The 24,423-nt window shown below is 33.5% G+C and overlaps 2 protein-coding genes across 2 annotated transcripts in view; both read right to left on the reverse strand.

The window, feature by feature from the left end:
* The window catches only part of LOC146157683 (brefeldin A-inhibited guanine nucleotide-exchange protein 2-like), a 32,390-nt gene extending 16,759 nt beyond the window's left edge, over nt 1-15,631 (reverse strand). The window contains exons 1-20 of the mRNA XM_083387441.1: nt 14,698-15,631; nt 13,989-14,113; nt 13,367-13,397; nt 12,351-12,477; nt 11,823-11,969; nt 10,853-10,966; nt 10,175-10,240; nt 9,693-9,749; nt 9,167-9,209; nt 8,723-8,860; nt 6,963-7,079; nt 6,525-6,663; nt 5,745-5,798; nt 5,160-5,271; nt 4,536-4,658; nt 3,850-4,086; nt 2,598-2,706; nt 1,655-1,853; nt 1,136-1,282; nt 14-184 (exon numbers count right to left, since the gene is read on the reverse strand). Coding sequence (XP_083243567.1) covers nt 14-184; nt 1,136-1,282; nt 1,655-1,853; nt 2,598-2,706; nt 3,850-4,086; nt 4,536-4,658; nt 5,160-5,271; nt 5,745-5,798; nt 6,525-6,663; nt 6,963-7,079; nt 8,723-8,860; nt 9,167-9,209; nt 9,693-9,749; nt 10,175-10,240; nt 10,853-10,966; nt 11,823-11,969; nt 12,351-12,477; nt 13,367-13,397; nt 13,989-14,112 — 2,255 coding nt within the window. The 5' untranslated portion in view covers nt 14,113; nt 14,698-15,631. The remainder of the gene's footprint in view (nt 1-13; nt 185-1,135; nt 1,283-1,654; nt 1,854-2,597; nt 2,707-3,849; nt 4,087-4,535; nt 4,659-5,159; nt 5,272-5,744; nt 5,799-6,524; nt 6,664-6,962; nt 7,080-8,722; nt 8,861-9,166; nt 9,210-9,692; nt 9,750-10,174; nt 10,241-10,852; nt 10,967-11,822; nt 11,970-12,350; nt 12,478-13,366; nt 13,398-13,988; nt 14,114-14,697) is intronic.
* A 2,359-nt stretch (nt 15,632-17,990) lies between these two features.
* Nucleotides 17,991-23,135, reverse strand: LOC146157684 (sodium-dependent organic anion transporter-like). The gene is made up of 6 exons (XM_083388296.1): nt 23,021-23,135; nt 22,579-22,714; nt 19,834-19,952; nt 19,157-19,245; nt 18,699-18,797; nt 17,991-18,425 (listed from the first exon to the last, which is right to left on the reverse strand). The coding sequence occupies exons 1-6, from the start codon at nt 23,124-23,126 to the stop codon at nt 17,991-17,993; spliced, it is 984 nt and encodes a 327-aa protein (XP_083244422.1). The 5' UTR covers nt 23,127-23,135.
* Nucleotides 23,136-24,423: the final 1,288 nt, after the last annotated feature.

Raw genomic sequence — 24,423 nt, forward strand, 5'->3', positions numbered from 1 at the left:
CAATTTAACGCACCTTGGGTTACAATCGCAATATCGACTCGCGAACTTCTCCATCATCCGATCGATCTTCTGCGCTTCACCGGGGAGTCGGAATCCTTCGAGGAAGATGCGGAGAGCCGACACGAAGTCGTTCGACGAAAAGTCAAGCATGTCAACGTAAGCGTACATCACCTCCTTGTTCAACCTTGTGGTGACAAATTAATAATTATTTTGTTTTCCACTAAATAAAATTTATTCATCTGATTGTTTTAGAATCATAACCAGTTGCTGTAGTTATTTCCACAAGTTTTTTTTTAATTTTCTGTGTAACTTTGGAAGTTAGGCCTTAAACTTAATAAACGAAATACATTTTAAAAAACAAGGTAGGCCTAAAATGATCTCCCCAGTATTTACCACATAATTTAAAAAAATTAAGTGTTAAAATGATTTTGAATTGACTTAACATAATCTTTTGGATCTATGAATGAAACATATCTGCCAAATCATCTAAAACATTGTGGTCCAACTGCAGGCCCGCGGGCCAAAGTTGGTCCGCGAGTTCCGCTTTTTTGGCCAGCGAACTGACAGTCAGCTTTGATTTTTCTTTGTTATTGTAATTGACAAAAACAATTGTGAATGATCCTTTGTGATAACAATACCACTTTGTTCAAAAATAGAATATCGACCTCACACGTCCCATTGATGAATAAATTATGTGGCATTATTAGTGCTGAAATTATTTAAATTATTGGTACTGAAATTATTTCATACCTACCGTAGCTGAACGTAGGTGTACATTTCATAGAGTATATATACCATAGGCTAAGTATAAATATAATTTAAGCCTAATAACCGCTATTTAAAAACATTGGCCCGCAAGATAAAAACAAAATTGTTTTTTGGCTTGTGATGAGAAGAAGTTGGACCGCGCTGATCTAAAACAACGTTTTTTGGTTTCTCAATTTGTGCCAGTTGATTTATTAGAGAATTTAAAATATTTTCAAAGCGGACAACAAACGTTAATTGCAATTTGAATTTCATCGCTAATTATAAACCAACTTACAATATTATTTCAATGCTTATCATTTACTGATTTCGGTCTCATGTTACTTGGTTTTATTTACATATAAATCCTGTGTAATTCGTATTAACTTACTTTTCGTGTTCCCCGAGGTAATCCCCAACCTCTGAAGGTGAGAGTCGGTTTTCTGACATGAGGAACTCTGCGATGTCGGAAGCACTCGAGCCGATCATTCCTTGCGCTTGGAGGAACAATATGCCCTTGGTGGGCTTGCGGTTGAACCTGGTGGGTTAATATTAAGTTGAACAAAGTAGAAAATATTGAAAGAACGAGCATATTCACTATTCAGCATAAAACAAAGGGAACATTTCTAACTAAAACTTTCGACTTTACGGGAAACTTCGGTTTTTATCTTGAAACATAAATTTATAACAAAATAAATTGAGGTTATTAAATGTAATAATGCTAAAGAAAATTTGGAAAAACGACCTCATGGCGTTTCATTTAATTTTGCTATTAACCCGCGATAAATTTTGTCCAAAATATCGGTTATCGGAATAAACAATCAAGTAGCGGACATCATTAGCACCAGTACTAACATTTGGCACATTGCCTGCAATTTACACATTAAACATTACGCAACAATTGCCTCACATGTCAATCCCCTGCTCTAGGATGTCCTTCTGTTGTTTGAGAACTTCCAACGCTTCCGGGTTATCCGCTGCGCCAGTGGTGGCGCTGTTGAGCGTGTGATCGGATGAGTCGGAGTGCAGTGAAGCGTGACTACTGCCCATTGTTGAAGAGGTCACCGAAAGGTTACCGGGGTGGGATGCGTCGGGAAGGTGTTCCTTACCTGAGGTGGTTCATGCAATGAAATGTGGTTCTTGAGGAGAGTATAAATGTAGCTTCATACAAATGTGGTATTTTAAGTTGCTGCCGGCCTTGTTTAAATGAGCTAATATTGTTTTGGACTAAATTTTAGACTTTTAGAGGGTAAATTTTTGAGTATTTTTTTTATGCATTGGTCTTTAAGCATATTTAACAAGTATAGTGTTTCTCTTTTATCATAGCAGAGGGTAATTCCTGTAACAGCAACTACAGTTAAGTGTGTCGCAAGTTATCTGCAATTTTTATGTAGAAAATGATAACAGTAAAGTTACAAAAAGTATGTGTTTCTGAAATAATAAAAGTCAGTTCATCTAGCAAAGGTTTATATACGAGAAGGCCGAAGCTAGTTGAGCTGGAATGGACCAAAAAAGAAACTAATAACTTTCACCAAGAACTTCGAAGTCGGGGTCTGGACTCGAGTAAGACCACCGACGTGCGCATGCGCAGTACCAATTTTTGAAACCTAAGGCCGAAAACTGTTAAGGTGGAATATTTCAAATTACGTAGTATATTTGGGAGAGTTAATCGTATCGAGTGAACGGCTGTTTCCCTTATTTTAGTTGAACAAAAAGGTTACATAAAATTTTTGTGTCCTTTGCCGGACTTTGAGCTGGTAAAGCGACGCCCCGGTTTGACTTTTTAAAGGCACCCGGTGTCACATTTTATTGTGAAATGTTATACACAGTTAGTTCTAGGTACTGTATCTCACCAAGGTTCGACATGGAGTGAGGGTCGATGTAGAGCTCGCTTGTCCACTGAACCATCCCACCAAGGATCATCACAAGACACTCAACACTCTTCTTACGAATCGCTTGCTCCTTAACAAGAAGAAGACAGCGTTGTAGTAAGGCCAGCCTTATATCACTTACTCTTAAATAAAGGAATAGGGATTCCAGCAGATTAACGTGAGATTTTATACGGGCAGTGTTACTGCTGAGCACATTTTTTTAATACAAGCTTAGCCTTATATCACCTTAAAAGGAATAGGGCGCAATAACACGAGATGTATCCTGGGTCAACAAGGTATTCAGAATTAAAGACCCGTGTCAGATGTTAATTTATGCACATCCTGAATCAAGGCAATGCTGCTGATTGTACATGCCGTAAAACTAAAAGGTTGTACAAAATAGTGGGGAATAAAAATTATGAAGCATTTAATGACATACGAAATGTTTATCTGAAATCCATTGAACATATACTAAGATATAAAAACTCAGCAATATATACAACAGTCTCATTTTATATTAGATTAATTAACAGTCGGTTGCTATAATTAAAGGTCATTTTTAATGGCAAAATTATAACAGGCACAGCAGCATCTTGCTAAGAACAAAAACCCATTAGCCAAAAGTTAACAAACCCTAGTGTTTTTAAACCAAAAACATATAACAAAACATAATTTGCGATAACGAATTATTGCAGCCTTTAATCTCAAGGGCTACTGATACCGGCTTAGGTTGCAGTCATTAATTACCAAAAAACGTTTTTCCTTTAATATTTTACTTAGTTTTTTCTGCTATAAGTTGCACTTTGAGCGTTCCGTGTCATTCACCCTTTAGAAGGCGACTTCGTTAGGTCACCAAACGTTAAAGAACAAATACAATTAGCATGAGTGGTTTGATTAATATTATGTCAAGTCCCGTGTCTTTTATAAGTTGTTTTACAATATTAAAAGAAGTGAGTGCGAAATAAAAATTATGGAGCATTTTATGAAACACAATGAAAATTTTATCTGAAATCCTTTCGACATATTAGGACATGAAACAGCTATATACAACATGAAGGCGACTTGCAAAGGTCGCCGAAACGCTGGAGAACTAAAATCTTTACTTAAGATGTTTTGATTAATATTACGCCTGGTAGCAACAGTTTATACAAGGACAGATAAGCTAGAATCACGACCAACACGCAATTACATACACGCAAATTGCCTTCAAGTTACAACCCCGATCAAGTTTTACCTGCGCAGGTTGAAGGCCAGTGTTGGAATGCGAGACATGTGCTAGTTTGGATAGAAGTGTTACGAGTTGGTGGAAGATGTTGGCAGCGTTGATGTCGCAGTCGTAGTTGACGTAGATGTCGACCATGGACTGCGCATCCGAGCAGATCTTGAGCAGAGCCTCCAGCACCATCCACTTGTGGTTGAAGGAGGAAGATGAGGACTCAAGAATGTTCAGAAAGATCTCCTTGAAGAAGACCTGGAGGAAACATGAAGGTAAGAGGATTAAAGTGGATATACAAAACTTTAATCCCCTTTTAGCTAAAAATGAATAAAAAGATTAAGACGTTTTCTAGTATTTTATGCGTTGTTTTGTTTAGGTAATCTATTTTATGAACTTTACTAAAAGTATTTATGATGATACCAAGTCATCTGTTTGGATGGATGTGTCAAGCATCCAATATTTTCAATTCCAACAATTCGAAATATGTTTTTGGTATTTTTGCTACGTTTTACTTTTGTTTTTAGACACATTTTAGAGATTATACTGCATTTTTAGGCAAAGTATATAGTTTTACTTTTTATAAGGTAAAATCAGTTTGGTTTATTCTACATTTATTTGGGCATATCATTGTAAATCACTCATATTGGAGAACATGAACTCCTTATTGGCTCAGTTATGTCTAAAGGATAAAATCGGTCTCTTACCTGGACTTGCATTTTCAGGTGAGTCTTAAAGTTTTGCAGCAGTTTTACGAATATTTCCAGCGATAGATGAAATACTTCAGGTACAGAAGAAACCCCATTTTTGCTGAGAGCAACGCACAAGTACTGCAAGTGGAAAAAAAGCAAACGTTAAGTACTGCAAAAAGCATACGGGTTAGTGGTGATGCCTAACCTTTATAAAAAGTATATCTAACCCATTGCTACTTAAAGACTCATGATTTTCAAAATATAGAAATCAAACTAAAACTTTAAGTTGCTAGGATAATACATAAATCATTATAGATTTGACCCTTCATTTACAAACATGGATTTAAAATGTTTTTGTAACATCAAGCATTTCAAAATTCTATAAGCCAACTTAAAAAATTAATCAAGTATATTGCCATCAATTGTCTAATTTATTGGTACACCTTGACATCCTAGATATACAAACAATAACAGCAAACATGGAATAATGTTAGACAATAAATTGGTAAAATATTTCCTCAAAGCACTATTTGGGGCAAGAAATAAAGGTTTATCAAAGTTATTGAAACTTTTGTTTAACATATTTGACATTTGAGTAAATATCCAACCACTATGTTCATTTTATTCACTGCAATGCACCTGCTTTATTGCGTTGATAAACATGTCATTGTTACGAAACACTGGACCAGCTGTCTCCAAGATGGACAATAGTAGATGGAGGGAAAGTACCTTGGAGCGAAGTTCGTGAGACCTGGAGTAATGGAACATAAAGTGCTTACACAAACACATGGTTTGAGTCTTACTAGATTATCCTGATTCAGACTTTAACGTATTTCTATGTCGGTCACTTTAGTGTTATTTTTCTTCATTATAAAATTATTTCACTGTTTGAACTTCAGTAAAATGTGTTTATCGTGAAATATTCATTATTTCCACCGAATATTTTAGACGATTTTATGTTTTATAATTAGATACATATAAGTATTTTACAAAATTGTCCACCAAAATATTTTATTCGCACTACCATGAAGATATGAAAATCTACTAGTTTTAATAAGGAAAAAAGGCTAGCGGTTTTAAAAATGATTAAAACAAGCATCGAATTTAGAATAACTTTACTTGTAATTGTTAACTAAACTACAAAAAACAATCTATTGTTACCCAGGATTCCCCTTTATTATATGTTTAGTGTTTTTCCCGACAACTAATTGATCTGCATCTAACCTTGGGTCTGGTGGGCCTTCCGATAATAACTTCATACTCAGCTTGCAAAAACTCCTGCAACAGAAAATAAACAAAAATCAGTTTACTTTGGTTGGGTAAACAAGCAGCTAGATTTAGTAAACCACTTGGTAAATTGCACCTCATTAAACAATTTATTAACAGATTTGCCACTTTGTTAATGTGAGTTAAGTTTACTAACTTTATTTATAAAAAGTAAATGACAGTTAAGTCAGTAAACTTAACTCACTTTTACAAAGTGGCAAATTTGTTCACAAATTGTTGTATATTAGTAAAAAGTAAATGGCAGATATACAACAATAAGGACAGGTAGTATGCACATTTTAACCATTAATTGCGATGTTAAGAATATTGTTATGCCACAAACATTTCAATTTTACAGAGAGATCATAAATTTATGTTGTCTATGTTGATATTTGTTTTATGTTAACAAGAGCCTACTTAGCAATTAATATCTAGTCTTTAAAGTATTTCAGTTTTACTATTTTCTTGCAACTAACTGACTTTCTTGGAGGTTCCACTCACTTTAAACCCACTTAAATTAGGCTTTACTGATTTTTGTGGATCAATATTTTCTTCCAATAATCAATACTAGTTACTAGAGATAATTTGGTGGCCATAGATCATGCAAAGGTTGTTACTTTAAGATAACTGGTTAAATTATGGTGTTTTTGTGGGAATTTGTTGTATTTTGATTATTTTGCACAGGATAAAAAAAACAATATTTTTTTAGTAAAAATAAACCTCAAAGCAAACACTCACCTAAAGACGAGGAATGCATCTTTTTGAAGGATGTGTGAAAAGTTAATATTCCGCCGTAAAAGTTCATCACCAGGTGGCCTCGAAGAGTCGGAAATTGCCAATGGGCTTATCGAAGTATTTCGCGATGGGAATTCATTAGCTAAAAAATCAAAAAAAGACAAAAAAGACTTATTACAAACACCTGAATGAAAAAAAAAAATGTGTTAAAAAATATCCACAGAATGAAAAAACAAATTAAAGGGTTTTTCTATATTCATAAAAATTAAAATCTTTGGAACTAAAAAATTTGGAAAGAACATTACCATCTGCAAAAAAAAGGTTTATAAATGTTGAAGGCTCAATTATAGTCAATCAGTAACTGAGCGATACTTGAAAGTTTTGAAGTATTTTGAAACACTTGATGCAACACGCAGGTTAATATCAACATCAAGGTCTCACCAACTGTAGGTTGTGGGCTTTCATTTTGCTCGACGACCAAATCAATTATTTCCATCAAAACTTCCTCAACTGCTAAACTTGATGAGTCATCAGATGACTCGGCATATCCATTCACACCTACAAAAAAAAAAGTCGTATAAACGAACTTTTGAAGCAAAATTGTTGCAATCACAGGTATAAGTTACAACAGAAAATTAAATTAACAATTCAACAGCTAGAACTTGAAAAACAATTTAAGAAAATTCAGTGTGAAATAAACTTAAGAAACTTCTCCCAAATGCGAAACGAAGGGCAAAAGTGATGAACAGAGAACAGAAGGTAATGTTGTATTGGAGGTTTCGGCTATAATATCGTTATTAAAATTACTTGTAACACACATTTTTTTTCATTTACCAAGCATATGACTGTTAATAAAAAAATGCAAAAATAATTTTAACAATTTAATTATTATTACAAAGAATAGTATAGAAAAAACAATGCTTAGCTAACTTTAGTGATATTTATAAAAACTTTTGTATAAACCTAAATATCTAACATCATTAAACTACTATGACGATCAGCTAAAACTAAATCATGACGATGCTACACGTGCACACCATGACTAATTAATCACATTTTAAACGCACAATAGCTATTAGTCGATCTATATTACATCGAACAGATTTTGGGGTCACACCCTTATTGGCCGATAAGAAATAGAAACTAGTTTTGTTACAGAGTTTCTGAGAAACATAGTGATGAAGTTTCACGCATTAATTGACTAAAACAATCAATGTACAATCAAAAGCATTTAATGGAGAAAATTAAACCAAACATTTTCTTTGATAGTTAAAAAAATGCTGGCAAATTAAAATGAAATAAATCGACAATAAGAACTAAAATTCATTTAAATGCTACAAATGAGCTAAGTGTAACTATATTCAGTGTAACAATTTGCAGCTTATACCACTTAAGCATATTTTGCAAGCCATTTGAGTAAATAAAAGATAATAAAATTCCTGCATTCATAAAGTATTTAGTTTATTTTGTGGGCAGAATATTAATTGCAATTAGCCATAAGACAAACCAGGGACATTAGTAACAACCAATTCGTTTTAAAATTCATTATTTCATAACACTTTTTCTTTTTGGGCACGCCATGCACTGATCTGTTGTAAATCGAGAAATAAATGTCAAGTCAAATTGGAAAAGTAAATGGAGATCAGCTTATTGGAGATGTTTTGATACGATCTTTATGAAAGTATAGTTTTTTGCATTATTTTTATAGGAAACTTTGCATTGAGTAACTTATTATCATAAATGCCTTAGGACGAACATGGCAATTTGCCGTTACATTAGGAATCGAATTACAGGCTACAGAGATTTGAAACTTTAACTGTTTTATAAATGTTATGTTTGTCACAATGAGAAGATTAGGTAACTTATCTGGTGTAATATGCCTTGGTCTGTAAGATGAAAAAACACCAAGTTTAATTAAGTTTTGCAGGAATTTGCACGAGGGAGGAAAATAGCGGATGACTTCACTACTTAACAACAATTTTGAACAAGCCCGGTGAACAACTTAACTACAGTACAAGGAAGCATTATGGTAAATGGTATTCCGGCAATGCAACAAGCACAGAAATTATACATTAATATTAAGGAAAATTGACTGTGGCTATATTAAAGCATATATAAGGAACCCTAGATAACTGTGTCTAGTTTCCAGGATTCACAAAAAACAATTTTATAAAAAAAGTACCATCAATTTATTTTGTTACCTTGAAAGTTTCCGAAATTTCCATCCTCTGATTCAGTGGCGGTGTTCTCAATTGATGTTTGTGATGCCACAAGAGAATCGACACCGTTTGAGTCGGGGACAATTTTAGCGTGATGTCGGTCACTTTCTGGTACCTCGTCTGCAAATAAAAAAAGTGTGAGAAAATGGATCAAACAATAAACGTTTTAATGAAGATAGAGATCAGACGGTGTAACAGTTTATCTAAAATTATATTCCATCTTTGCAAATGCAATTGGTCGTTTTGTAAAGGCTACTACCAAAATGAGTTTGCTATATATTTGGAAGAAATATTCTGGAGTCTTATTTCTTCTATTTTGGAAGAAATAGAAGAAATAAGACTCCATAAACTAAACAATAATAATTCTGTAAGCTTAAAATGAAACATAAGAACATATGCCTGCTATATTTTTATAAAAGTGCTTACCTTGATCAATTACACCATTCTGCTCATGGGTGGGGATTTTCACCTAAAAGAAGAAAAGTATTACAACAACAAAAATAAACCAGCTTTGTGTATATATTTTTAAATTAGGTTGCAATTTATTGTTACAAAATAGGTTAAAAATCTGACACCAAATTGCAAAAAAGTATAGCGCAAATCTGTAAAAAAAAATCTTTGTTCTATACATGGTTGCCAAACAATTTCATAAAAAAATTCAACTAAATTTAAAGAATTTTTAAAGATTTTCGATCGCTCAACATATTTTAGTATGATTTGAAAACAAAACAGTATAACTGCCATGATCACCACAATTCAAAATATTTTGTTACTTATTTTTTAATGACACTTTATAAACATGTTACTTAAGCTGCAAATAATTACAAGGCTATTTAAATACTTTTGGAAAAGTATTAAGCTTTTCATAGACTTTTTAATTGATGCAAATTCAAGACTTTGTGGCTTTTATGTCGGTAAAATCAAAATAACTAAAAACTTAATAAAAACTTACAGGCGAGCCTTTTTGTTGTTCCTCGTGGAGTTTTTTCGCCAAACATTCATCATATTCCTAAAAAAGTTGACAGTTTAAATTTATATTCTCTCCTTAAATAAAGGACAACCACCACTAAATGCTGTGGTTTAGAAAATCAATATTGGCCACAATGATAACAAGCTAATAGGATCAGCCAAATGTAAAAATCAATAAGTTTGATAAATTATCTTTTTTGCCACCAAGCAAGCAAAGAGGTGATTAATAAAAATGAATTTATACTAAATGTTATTGTAGAATATGGTTAAATAAATAAAAAGTCACTCTTTCATTTAATTTTGGATGATTTTACTTATTGCTAGTTTTAACTTTTTTGTCCTGATTACTAAATGCATGGATTACTTCAAAGTAGGTAACATTTTTATTCTTTATTTAAAACATTCTTGTAAGTGTTTCAACTCAGATAATTTACGAGGACGTTGCTTTCTTAAGAATAAACTTACAGCTTGCGCCTCCATTCGTGAAAAGATGACGTTTAACATCTGGGTGAGGGTTGCACGAGCTGTTGTCTGGTGAAAAAAGTCAGGTGTTAAAAAAAAATCGTGGTGAATATTATACAAGAATATTGGCAGTTTAAATTAATTATTTTAAACAATTAATATGGCATGAAACAATACTATCGATAATAACTGTATTCAATTCTAATTAAAAACTGGACCTTACTGTTATGTTGTAAAAAAATTGATGTGCATATAAAGTGTGATTGTTAAATAATGTAAATAAAAAATGTGATTGTTAAATAATGTAAATAAAAAGTGTGTTTGTTAAATAATGTAAATAAAAGTGTGTTTGTTAAATAATGTAAATAAAAAGTGTGTTTGTTAAATAATGTAAATAAAAAGTGTGATTGTTAAATAATGTAAATAAAAAGTGTGATTGTTAATTAACCTAAATAAAAAGTGTGATTGTTAATTAACGTAAATAAAAGTGCGTGCTGAGTTTATACGTTCCATGCCAAAAGATAGTAAAAAATAAAGCAAGGTATTAAGAATCCTAGCTGTTTGCATCCAAGCACAGTCACTTAATTTGCCCTCCGGCTACATCAATGTCACACTTACTTAAACACTTTAAATGTGCAATAAACAACTCCATAACTAACCACTCAGTTAATTGCAACAAACCTGGTTAACAATGCTTTTCGATGCGAGGTAAATATTGTAGCAAGTTCGAACGGCTTGTAGTAACGTCCCTTCGTGGATTTCACAATTGTTGCTTGTAACGCCGGTTAAAAGAACCTTAATAAAGCAAAAATAGTTGGTATAAAATAGTCTTACTTTGAAAAAGAGTAATTACATATTTAAAATATCAAACTCAAAACAATTTACAAACCAAAAAACAGTTGCAGATTTAAAAAAAATGAGAGTGTCGTAAACAAGTTCGACTTAAATAGAAAAAAAAAATTGCAATATTAAAAGTAAATTTTGTACACTTTGAAATAGTTAACCAAAAAAAAAATGCAGATGGTAAGTAAGTGAAGGTTTATAAACAAACACTTAGAGCAGGTATTAAACCAGTTCTGCCAGTTAGAAAGAGTTGATTTAGGAGAAAATATGTTCTTAGTGTGAAACCGGCCAAAGGTCAATAAAAGTGTCTCACATTTGTTTATTCTGTGACAAGTCGGCGAAACTTTGTGTTTATTAGCTCTAAGTTTTTAATAAAGCCACACCTTAATGGAATCCACCTTCACCAATGTTATTGTTGGGATATATTAACATTCTATGTTCAACAGGTTTCAAAATTAAATGTTTAACACTACATTTTTAGATTAAAACTCGAATTAAAAAAACAAAACAATGTAAAACTTTCATGTGTGTAAAGAAACTTGGTTGTTTTTTACTTTAAATTGAATTTTACTATTTTGCTAATTTTAGAGAAACTGAAAAACTGAGGAAGTAAGATATCAAATGTTTTCAAAAAAAGTATTTTATTTCGAAGAGTTAAAAATGTTGTGTAGGTTGTTAATATTCTGATTTATGAAAAACAAAAAGAACATTATATAGTTCAAAAAGCAGGAAACAAGATAAAATACAACACAAGGCATTACCCCTGGCTGAAGAGATCCCAGTTAATGTCAAGCATCGTCGAAATTACCTTAATAATTTGTAGTTGGACGTTCTCATCGGTTTGGATTCCGTTGAAACATTGGCAAATTGCGTCAATCACACGGTCGATCAAGCGTTTACCAGGTGCAGCCGAGTCAGGTGCGTTGCCGACAAGAATCCCATAAACTATCATTTTCTGCAAATAAATTGACGCATTTAACTTTAAGATAAAGAAATATGCTTAAAGTTCAAGTTAAAGTATCAAAATTACAAAAGTCTTGCAGAATCATAATTACAAAGTCTAACCGATATTTAAGATTCAAATTTAACCAAAAAACATGAAATATTTGTAAATATAGCAGGAAATGTTGGACACAAAGGTTTAGCACCAAAAGAAACAATGTTTTTTAAAGAATGCACCTAAGATAAAGGATTGTTTGGCAAAAACATCAATGTTTTTAAAATAAGATGAGATTATAAGAATTATAAAAAAAACTTAAGTTTTAATTTTTTTTTAAAGTGATTACAAAAAATACTTAAATTTGAGTTGATTATTGGGAGAAGATGTTGGACTTACTTGAAGGCAATCAAGCGCGGCGACGACAATGCTCGGAGATTTTGATTTACACGCCATCTCGAACACAAGAAAGTATCGATCCGCTTCAATGATTGTGTAGGGAGACTTTGGCGGCCCATCGCCGGGACTAAACATAGAAATCACACTTTGAACACAAGAACATCCGCCATTGCTCTTAATATTTATAACTACATTTGTATAAGTGCTCGGTTAATAATATACTTTCTTATTATAGAAATCAACATTAAAAGTTTGTTATCTATAACTCATACATTTCTTTGGGTTACTACTACTTATTTGTTAGTATCTTTTTACAAATGGATTGCCCATTTTTCATGCATAAATTTTTTAAGTGCAAATTTAGTTTTGGCAATTTTAAACTTAAAAATATCCCAGATATATTTTAAGTAAGTAGGTTTGGTATCGATAGATAACAACAAGGCTAAGGTTTAGGGCAGCAGTTGACCATCACTAACTTAAATAGTGAGGTGCGTAGTTGCATTATTTGGCACATTAGGATAGCGATGTAAGATACTTGACATTGAAATTTTGATAAGTAATATTTTTGACAAAATGACGTCATTGCTGTGCTCATTCTAATGAAACAGGCAATTTAATGAAATAAAACATATAAATACAGAGAGTGACGACACTTGACATTTTAATAAAATTCTAATATGTAATACTTTTGACAAAATGATGTCATTGCTGTGCTCATTCTAATGAAACAGGCAATCTAATGAATTAAAAACGTTCAAAAGGATTTTTCTACCAGGCAGTTTGCCAAATTTGCTTAAGCGTTAAAACGTTAATCTCCAGTTGTTAATATCTCTTTAGAAATTTAACTTTCATTGGAGAGTACAATTGTGGCTCAACTTCCTATATTCATTTGATATCGGATAGGCACCGATACTTACACTTGATATCAAGTAGCTCGATATTAAGGGTAACGTCTCTGATCCGATATTACTGGACATACCTACTTTAAAAAGTAAGATTCGAGAAAGTGAACTCACCTGTCATGTTCGAGGTCTTGTTTAATTTCATCTGGAAACAGAAAAACAGGTTTAAAAAAGAACAATTGATCACAAAAGTAAAAAAAAGGAGTGGACAAAACTTCAAGTTTGCTTTTAATACCAGACCGACCCATGTCCCTTATGAGCTCTTATGGTTTTTTTGCAGGTAACAACTCAAAACGATTTATGTACAAAATAAACCGTTTGCTTATCTGGTTTCGGATCACTGATTTCTTAAAACATCCAAAGACTTATGGCTAAAAAAATTCACTGGTAATTGATAAAAATTTGTCTTGTAGATATTTTTTGTTGTTAGTGGCTAAAAAACAACAAAACATATCTATATGCCACAAGTGATCGGCACTAATTAAATCATTTTGAGAAAATATTACCCTTTAACACTAAAAATATTAACACCTTTAAAAAACAGCACTTTTTAAGTTCCACATCAGAATACAGAATTAATAAAATATATATTTTGAAGACTGAATATTGGAAATATGTACGTTAAATAAATTAGTAGCAAGTCTTTGTATCTAGCATGTATTTCCCTTAAAACAACTGGTAGAAAACTTTATATTCAAAACCAGATCTAATCCAAAAAAATTCAACTAAGAAATACCTAGGGCAAGCTTGCAAGCTTTTTTGAGTTGTGCGTTCTGTGATCGTTTTAGTTCCTTGTCTGCGAGGATCCGTTCAAGCGCTCTCGTCAGAAACATGCTTCGTGTCTGTTTGGATTTCTGCATTCTGTAACATAAACCATACTTTATACTTTCTGTAGTGAATATATTAAGTAGTTTTGCTTGACAGCAATATGTTAAAAAGTTTACAGTTGAAAGGTTTGAACAGAAAGATGAATGAAAACATAAAACAAGCATGGTACAGAGCTCAAATCTGTCTGAATGCATTTCAGAGTTTAGAGTACAGTTTTATGAAACACTAACACACATACAACCATCAATAAGAGATAAACCGTGCAAAGACAGATTGGCAAAATGGAGTGAAAAGTCACCTTTACCACAAATATTCCACTTAACATAATAAATGAAAGTAAAATCTCACTATTAAAGTAGGGACAGCAAAACAACAGGATTTAATATTATCTCCATTACTTTTTTAGGATGGTTGTTTTCATTGATTTGAATCACTAAGTGGCTTCAGGATTATTGGAAAATTAGGAAATAAACTTTCTCAAGCAAAAAACTCAATCATTCAGAGGCAGATCAGAAACACATTCAGGGAAATTAAAACAAATGTTGCAAAAAGCACTCAAACAACATCTGCTATTTTTCTCTCAAAAATGCAGGGTATTTTAAGTAATTTCAACTTACCCTCTATAAAGAAATGTCTATTTGGCCTTAGCTATTTTCTGTGGTTCCACTTTGAAACATACAAAACATATTAACCAATCATGATTTGTGAACCAAAATCTAAACCAAAAACATGGTGTTTATTACATGACTGTAAATTGTTTACAAAAATAACAAATTAGAACAATCATTAAATGATTGGTTAGTTGTTTAGTAGTGTTGAATTAGTCAGAAAAAGCCATGCAATCCAAAAAAAATAATATATTGGCAAACACTCACACCACAAGACAAAAGATTACAAATATAGCAACAGAACAAAACACAATTCCCATAAGTAATCTGTTAGAAAGGGCTGAGGTTCTAAACACGCACAGTTTACAAATGCAAACCAAAGAATATACACACACATGCTTTGAAACACTCATGGCAGAACCATGCTTGAAATAACATGCACAAATAAAACAAGGTTAGTTCCAACTCAACCATTTAGCAAAGCAAAGTTTACAAGGAGTGAACTTTTCATGCAAATTAGTAGGTTAGAAATTAATTATTAGTGAAATATCTCATATTGGATGTAAAACATTAGAGAAAAAGTTGTTAATCCAGGGTTTATATCACGATAAATTTCCCAATAGACCACTGAGGAAAGTATGGCAAGTGCAACAAAGATTTTTTTTATTGGTAATTATCAGCTAATAGTAAATGTACACCTTAATTTCTGAAAAAGGTTTAGTTGTTGTAGGATTTCTAACATCATTTGTGCATAAAACTTAGATTGCCCGCACACCCCATACATATAGGACGAGGCTATTAACCTAGACAACAAAGTAGTTCAAATCTATATATAATTACTAACGGGTGCAAGCGGAAAGAGCCATCCGGTTAATAGCCTATAGATTATGAGCAAAATTAAAATAAATTTCAAGAAAAATCATAAAATTAGGCAAAAGTTAAATCTAATTCTACCACCACCCCAACCTAAACGCTAACAATATACCTGTAGAGCGATCTGGTCAAATAGCAAATTTCATATATATATATATATGTTTATATAAGCGAGTACACTTTTGACCTTTTGGTACACCCGATCACCCAATTTCCAAAAAATATATATTACTTTCCAGACTGCTCAAATTATTGAAACACTGTTTAATCTTTTAAGCACTGTGTTAGTTGAAATTGTAAGCAAAGTAAATGAAGACAGTTTATATATTGTATTTTTAGGTGAATTCATAGTTCTGATATATTTGTCCTTTTAATACCATAGTAAACATACTAATTAAAAATATCCTTTAAACCTAAATAACTACATTTGGGGCGTTTAACTTCTATAAAAAACGATATCATCATGCTAACATTTTGTTTTATAATTAGTGTTCTAAAGTTCTAAGAAAAGAGACGTTACTTTATCGACCAAAAAAATTAAATGGTGATAATTACGAAAATACTTACTATTGCGCTAGCCTACATTGGTTTTTGTCTACTGAACTTCACAAAGTAAATACAATCGTAATGAAGCCTTATTCAACACAAAATTTCTAAAAACTTGTTCAGCAAAGTTTCTAATCCCATTACTACGTTGCTTCATCAATCCAATAATCCTAAACCCACAGCATTAATTATACGAAAGTTTAGGAATTGAATAGACATTAAAATCATAAAATACCCTTTTTACCACAAACTAAAAATTATTTTATATAAAAACAGTTATTACAACTTATTTTAACAAAATTAACACTTAAAATAATTGTTTTCTCTTTTTCACGTGAAATAAATTTATAATGATCGGATTAGGTTATCGATCTTCTCAACCGGTCTTCGGAATTTTTTAGAGAAGTTGAAAATATTTGTTCAGATTTTTAGAACATTTTGAGTAAATATTTATAAACTTGAAAGTGTACATCACTTAATTATTTTGTGAAACTTGTTAAAGAAACAACTTGAATTATATTTGTTGTTTACTAGTGATGTTGCCTAGTCTTGAATCGTTGTCGAGTTTCAAATCATGTGACAAAATGGCGATGAAACTATTTTGCTGAAACGAATATATTTTGCAGGCTACTACTATCAACAAGGTAATTTGATTATAATTTTGTTAACTTATGAAGTAGTAAGTATTTTAGGCGCTGATCTAGAATCCTACCACAACGAACAATATTTGGGTTAGGGTGCGGGTTAGATTTTGGGTTCGGGTAGGTTAAGCAATTTTATCAAAAAAGAATAATGGACCCACCCTAACACTAACCGACACCTTAATCCAAATATTGTGCTTCGCTTTAAGAATTGGCTCAAAGCTGAGCTAGGATGGTAGACCAGCGCCGTATTTTATCAATAAACTTTAACCTAGTCTTAACAAAATAGTTTTAAAATAGTCCCTTTCTCCTTTTAAAGTAAGAACAAATGTCCAAAAAGTTGTTTGCTGTTCAAGAATGATTGTTTGACATAATTTTTTTATTTGAAAATTTACAATTTTAAAACTTTCTGGTAAAAGTTGATGTTTATTTGACAAATTACCAAAAGGCTGCAGCCCTGTAGTCAAACTGCTGAAAATTTGCACAACGTTTTTTAACATTAAATATTTTAATTGTAACTGTTCAGTTTATTATTGACATTTTGCAATTCGAATATATAACAATGAAGAAACAAAAGGCATTTAATGTTGTAACAATATGACATAAACATAAACTACTTGATTTGCTCAAAAATGATGCGTACAAAAATCGCAAAGAAAGACTTATAAGTGCTGAATTATTATATGAGGCAGCAATTCAAGTGGAAATGAAAGCAAATATACAAGGATAACTTTTGTGTGTTCGACAAACGAACAGCGAAATATTTACAGGAACTCGTTAAAATGCGAAGGGTTTTATGTCGTGCAAGGTTGTAACTATTTTTTATGACATTTGTGAATTAAAAGTTATGGCCCCAATATGTTGCCAATAGGTTTTAAGTAAAACATTAGTTTTGGTATGCAACTTTTGTAATGTGTTATAGTTTAAAAATATGCAAAAAAACGTAGAACTGAAATATGTTGTTTTTGAGAACAAATGAGAATATTCAAAAATAACTCATTCACTTTTGGCGAAGCTAATTTAAGTTAAATATATATATTTTTTTTCATTTAACATTTTTTAACTTTTGATAAATCGGTATATTTCGGTCGATTTTATCCGCAGGCTAACAAAGTTAAATCTGTGAACATAATTATTTATTCAAGAATCTTATTAACTTGGTGTACAACCGTAAAAATCGATTAGTTCATCAGTACGACGAGTTAAACGTTTGTGCAATAAATGTGGCAGGAAATACAAACCCTACAAATCGTCCGAATATTCATAATCACCATCTCTCGGCGGTTTCTCAACACTAATGTCATTTTCATAAGTCGGATTGAAATTTCCAACTTTATTCTTGGCCTCATCCTTCTCAGTATCGGTGTTTCCCCCATCCTGGCCGCCCATGGTGTCCTTGGCCCAGCCCTGCTTGACAGCAATTCGGTAGAAAATGCACAGCAGTAGAGCGTACACGACCTGTACTGCGTAATACATTAGGTAGAAGGCGACCATCCTGATCTGGTAGAAAGGGTTTCTTGCAAAGGACAGTGTTGTGACTGCGCTAGCCACTTGCACGTTTTGCAGAGCGCATTCAACAGCCACAGTTTTCCTGCATCTACCATTCAGTCGTATCCCAGGTATGATGGTAACAAGGTAACCGAGGATGAAGATTATGAAAGGCATCAGAAGCGCGATCTGTGAAAGATGTAAAGAGTGTTTAGGATGTGGAACAACCATGGTTTACTTAAGTGAGAACGTCTTTTGTTTAGAGTTAAAATTGTGAAGACTAGCAGAAAGCGAAGTTACTAAAATGTAATTGACTGAAACTGTTTTAAAACTATATCCTCTACTTTTTCTTTACCAAATATTATACCTTTAAAGTTGAAAACGCCAAAGTATTAAACCCGGCACTTGCGTTTTCGGGTTAAACTTTAAACACTCAAAAATAAAAACTTTTATGCTTTTTACCACAATCTGTTGCCAAACAATCCTCCAAAGGTCGGCCTTCTGTACTGAAGAGTAGATCAGCCATCCAAGAATAAACAGGGAAGCACCCGTGATCAACACCTGTCAATCAAAACAACACCTGTCAATCAAAACCGTAACTGTCGGTGAAAACAACCCTTTCAAATCTACGTACCACTTGCTATTAACTATTACTTTTGTCATTCAAAGCAATGCCTGTCAATGAAAACCTCATGTCAAAATAAATCTACACTTTTTAATCAAAACAACGCAGTTATATTCAAGTAGCACTTGCTAATCAGAACTACTTCTGTCTTTAAAACGAATCCTGTCAATCATAAGTCAAGAGCCGTCGGGTTAAGTTTGCCCTGTCTTCTGATAAACATACAAGTCTTCAAGTATCAAGTTTCGCAGCTCAGCGACTTGATAAATCGTTGAGGATTATGAAATTGTTAGTTTACCTTTGAAATAATGTAAGCCTTCTTTGGGAACTTTGCGTTCAGTAGAATCCCGATGACAAGAGGCACGATCATGCTTGCAAGGGCGATGCCTGGAGAAACAACATCGTTAAACACAAACCTTTGCATTGAGCAACTTGTGATTGGTGTTTGCGACCAGTTCATACTTAGTATGCGGTCATTAAACATTTTATCCTCTTGGTTCCTTTTGTAAACTCAACTTCTGGTAACCCACCCACCCTAGAGGGGCCCACAAGATAAATCCACCCTATTGTGGGAACTACCAATTAAAGTATAAACTAGATTACGAGCTTGGTATTTGTTTCCACAACAGAATCTTGCCCTTCAACAGATCACATAATGCTGACGATAAAAGTTCTAAAATTTTATAATAGCTTGAGAAGCGCACCATTTCCAACAAATCAGTCAGCAAAGGTCTAAAACTTTTAACGTAAATATGCATTTCGCCATATAAATGGCATCATCAGTTTATCTGTACAAATAAATAACTAGTATAAAAACTAGATTACGATCACGGTCTACCCCTGCCGCCTCTATTTGCGTGTTTGTTTACCAAAATATCATCTAGCTTTTTGTACTTCAAAAAAACCCAGGTCGTTAACCCAATGGACTTTATCGAGTTACTTTAACCCCGAGAAAATCTAAACCCAGTTACTTACCCAGGTCTCGGAATGGAATGAGCAGATCGCCGCTAATTCCTTCCGCTGTGGAGAAAATGAAGAGCCACAGGGGCATCGTTCCAAGTGAGAGAAGCGTCGACGTCGCTGTCATGGCAACACTACGAAAAAAATGACGTCATTTGAAGCAAGTTTGTTATTTAAGTACTGTGGCTTGATATGTAAGGTTAAAGGCAAAAACTTATTTTACAATATCAATGCATTGTTGTGTAACGCGCGGACTGCTTTAAGTTATTAGAGTCTTTAAGTTCGTTTCAAGGAGTGTATTCAGCCCAAAGGCAGCTGCGAGTAAACACCTAAATGCCATTATGTCGAGCAATATCAGAACCACTTAACTTTAAATTAAAAGTGTTGCCAATTTAAGCAAAAAACAACAAATATTTTTTCGCGATTAGCCCTGATTCCAGCTTCATATTTTCCGCACGAGTTCGCCCGAGAACAACAGTTGTTTTATGACGTCACCTCTAAAAACTTACTTGCCCCCCCCAAAAAAAAACTCCTGGTGAGCGAAACGGTTGTTGGGCTTATTAAATTCCAACGCCGATAAAACCCAAAACCCTACTTTTCCGTGCATTTTATTTTTCTCAAACCGACCTTTTATACTCGAAAAAAGCCGGCTCGGAAATAAAACATATTGGAACTGATACGTTCCTTATAAATATAGTTATTCTCGTAAAAAAATGTTTGTTAGCACGTTTAGAATGAGCAGCAGTTTGGGTTTGATTTGAAAAGTCGCTCAACAAACCGGACACTTTTTTCAGAACAGTTGTTTTTAGCGATTTCTAGTAAGCTACAATATATGTCAGGCATTATTAAAACCTTATAAGACTTAAAACGTTAACCTTTCAGCTGTTGTGGCAACATAGGTTTCATTCCATTGAACCAAAAGCCATTGAACCCGTAATTTATACAAGAATAACCGTTTAACTAAGGCAATAAAATAACCTAAGTGGTTTGAGTGGAAATCTTTTAAACGTACAAAGTCAATATTGCAACGAACAAAAAATTTATCCGAGATGAAACGTATTAGAAGGGTGGTGCAACATTTTTATATAAGCAGTAAAACGTCAGCGATGTAAGGTTATCGAGATTTACGACACGCATGAACAGTTACAAGTTGCTTTAAAGTTTAACGAAGTTTTATGTGAACTTATATTGTAGCAGTTAGTTCAACGCACTTTACTAACTTGCTTTATCAGAAACGAATCGCTTGCTTTGCAGAAAGTGCAGAAATAACTTATTACGTCATCAGCTGATCATGCGCCCGACGCGTGATCACCCTGTTCAGGTTTTTTGGACTCAAGTAATAAGACGGAGATAAGAACAACATCAACATTGGAATAAAACATACTTTGATAACAGATTTATAAGAACAGATAAGGACGAATACCTAACAGTCGTAGTAAAACGGCCCCGATCGTCCCGCTACAGTTTCAGGCGTTATTTTGGCCATTTAGTCCTTATTTTAAAGAATTTGGAACGTATTACAACAGCTTTAGGTCTTATTCATGCCATTTAGATTTTATTCTGTCGTAGTTATTACTGCGTATTTGACTTTATTATGTCGTTTGGTCAATACTATGGTATAAAGGTATTGTTGCTTTGTAGGTCTTTTTGTGTATTACCGAAAGTTTCTGTTGAATTTGGAAACTTTTATTTCACGAGGGGACTCAACTCTACGTATTTTAGTCACGTTTGTTTCTAGCTTTTGCGATTTTAGGTTTATTTTTTGGCTGTGCAAAATTTTGAAAATAATTTATTTTAGTTCTATTTTAGTTTTTTAATAATATATTTTTTGTGCGGTTTAAACAGCGCGATATTTGTTCTTCTAGCGGAGTAGCAAGCTTTGAATGCCTATTTATTCAAGTTTTTTTTTAACTTAAAATTCTTCAAACGTGCAGAATTTTCGCACAAACTAAACCGCAGATTTAGTTAAGCGTGTTTATAAGTCAACACTATGTATCACGTTTTATTCTTTCGTCGTCAAGGAAAAGACGCCGAACTGTTACCAAAGAATCTATATTTTTATCGCCCTATGATAGTTAAGATTTTGTCCTAGGATTTGAACAAGAGCCGCAACCTCGAGGTCAAAGGCTATTTCAGGTCATTAACCCAAAGTTTCGTTAGAATACAGTTGTAACTTGAAGTAAAGCTTACGTAAAGCAAGTTTCTCAACTTTTTTAAAAGAGACTGTAAGGGCGGACGATTATGGGCGGAACATTTTGTGTCGAAATTTATTTACTTAAGTTGATTGTTATTACAAAGAAACTACATATTAACGAATTTAAGGTTTATTTTAAAAATTCGCCTAAAATCTGGTTTAGTTTTGCATCCGGAAAATATTTTTTAATACCCTGATTATCGTGCATTTGGAAATATGTTTCTGGACGGAACAATTAACCTGCAGCTTGCCAACCACTGTGATAACAAACAAATAGGTTAAACTGTTACAAAGGTTACCTGAGGTCAACGACCCAACCCTCAAAAGTTTACCTGAGGTCAACAACCCTTCCCCAAAAAGGTTACCTGAGGTCATCGACCCTTTCCTCAAAAGGTTATCTGACGTCAACGACCCCCCCAAAAAAATAATTACCTAGGGTCAACGACCCTCTACCCCCCAAATAATTACATGGGGTCAACGACCCCTACCCAAAAGGTTACCTGAAGTCAACGACCCCTCTTCCAAGTTAGTTAACTGAGGTCAACGACCCTTTCTCAAAAGGTTACCTGAGGTCAACGACCCCTCCCATCCAGTAGACGACGATGTTTGAGGTGGTTCCCCCTGGGCAAGTCCCTTGTATCATGACTCCCACTTTCTCAGCTTCGGGAAGTTGGAACGCCTTCGCCAGCCCCCACGCAATCACTATAACAAGAGACAACAACAAAACAAAATTAAAACAACATTAAAACAGCAAGAAAAACAACAATGGACGTAAGAGAGAAATGCGATCACTGCAACAAGAAAAGAAAATTAAGTTACACGCACATATATATACTTTCTTTTTTATAACTTGAGAAAGGGGAAAACACTTTTGTATTCACAAAGGGTCTATTTGTTTTTTTTGCAAAGTTGTTTTTTATCTGTAAAACCGAAACTTTGAAAAGGGACGACAAAATGTGTTTGCAGTTAACTCGAAATGTTTAAGTAAACAAGAAAGGTTCCACTCACAAGGCACCAGCAGTAGTTGTAGCATCACTCCTAGCAAGTAGGCCTTGGGTCGCTTTATGTAATACCAAATAACTTTGTAGTTCACTGAGCAACCGATGCCGATCATACCGATCCCAATCACAGTACTGTGAAAACAATATTCGTGATGTAATCACGTTGTGATCCTCTATCATTATATCCCCTCGTCGCAATCTACTAACATCGTAATAATGTACTCACGTCGTGATAATCTACTTACGTCGTGATAGTTTACTCACGTCGTGGTAATCTACTCACGTCGTGATAATCTACTCACGTCGTGATATTCTACTCACGATAATGTACTCACGTCGTGACGATGGTTTCGATGAGCGCGTTGTTGTTTTGTGGTCGTTGTGGCATCTGACCTTGGGTTGTGGAGAGGTTGCACATCGCACCTTCACAACAAAGTAAAACTTATTTGACCAAACTAAACTACTCTCAGGTTTACTTAATATGTTATACGTGTTCTAAAAAGCAAGGCATCTTCTATTGATTTGGTCACTGGACCTGCATTGTGTGGTATATACCACCTTGTTGTTTCACCGTGTTCAGTTATAATTAAAGAATTTATAAAGGGCGTAAATGTCAAGGGGACAAACAATTCCAGGTTGAGCCTCTGGTTTTGCTGATTTTATCACAAAGGTAAACAACCTGACGCTTCACATGATGTCAAGGTAAAGTTTCCACGATTTTTTTTAGTTATATTGTTGCTTGTTTTAAGAACACATTATATATGTTGTGTTGTAGACTGCAAGCAAACCTGCAATTCCAGATATTTGACCTTGACTAACCTGTCACGTTGTCCAAGGTCGTACACAAAGTCACGTGACTTGAAGCGGGTGTAGTCATCTTTGCTTAAAAACTTTCACTTTGACATTAAGTAAAACTATTCCTGTGAAACAGTGGTAAAAAGTGAGCCGGAAAGTTCGGAAATTGCCAAAAACGACTCCCGTAAATTAATTTTAGCAGGTGCGTCGTGTCGATAAAAAAATGTTTTTTTATCTAGCCATCCTCCATCTCCTTGAATGTATTTAAACTAAGAGATTATTTTTTTTCTATTTATACATCGAACGATAGCTTCGGTTTCCAAAGGTTACTCGCTTTAGACGCCTATTTATGACGTCATCTTCACATTTTTTTTATATTTTTTTACAAATTTCGATAAAAAATAATCTTCTTTCTTCCTGCTTTGAAATAATTTGATTATCACGGTTGTAAGTTTAAAAGTTTAATTTTCTAACCCGCGATAGCAATGACGCGCAAATAATGACCAGTGGTTGTGAGTTATATTGTAAAACGTCAGTCATCGTACTAAACCAAGCTGCTAAGAGTGATATATATGGTTAGTTTTTTTTAGCTGAACACACAATGCATTTCTCAGC

Source organism: Ascidiella aspersa, chromosome 4 (genome assembly GCF_963924565.1).
Source record: "Ascidiella aspersa chromosome 4, kaAscAspe10.2, whole genome shotgun sequence".
NCBI lineage: Eukaryota > Metazoa > Chordata > Ascidiacea > Phlebobranchia > Ascidiidae > Ascidiella > Ascidiella aspersa.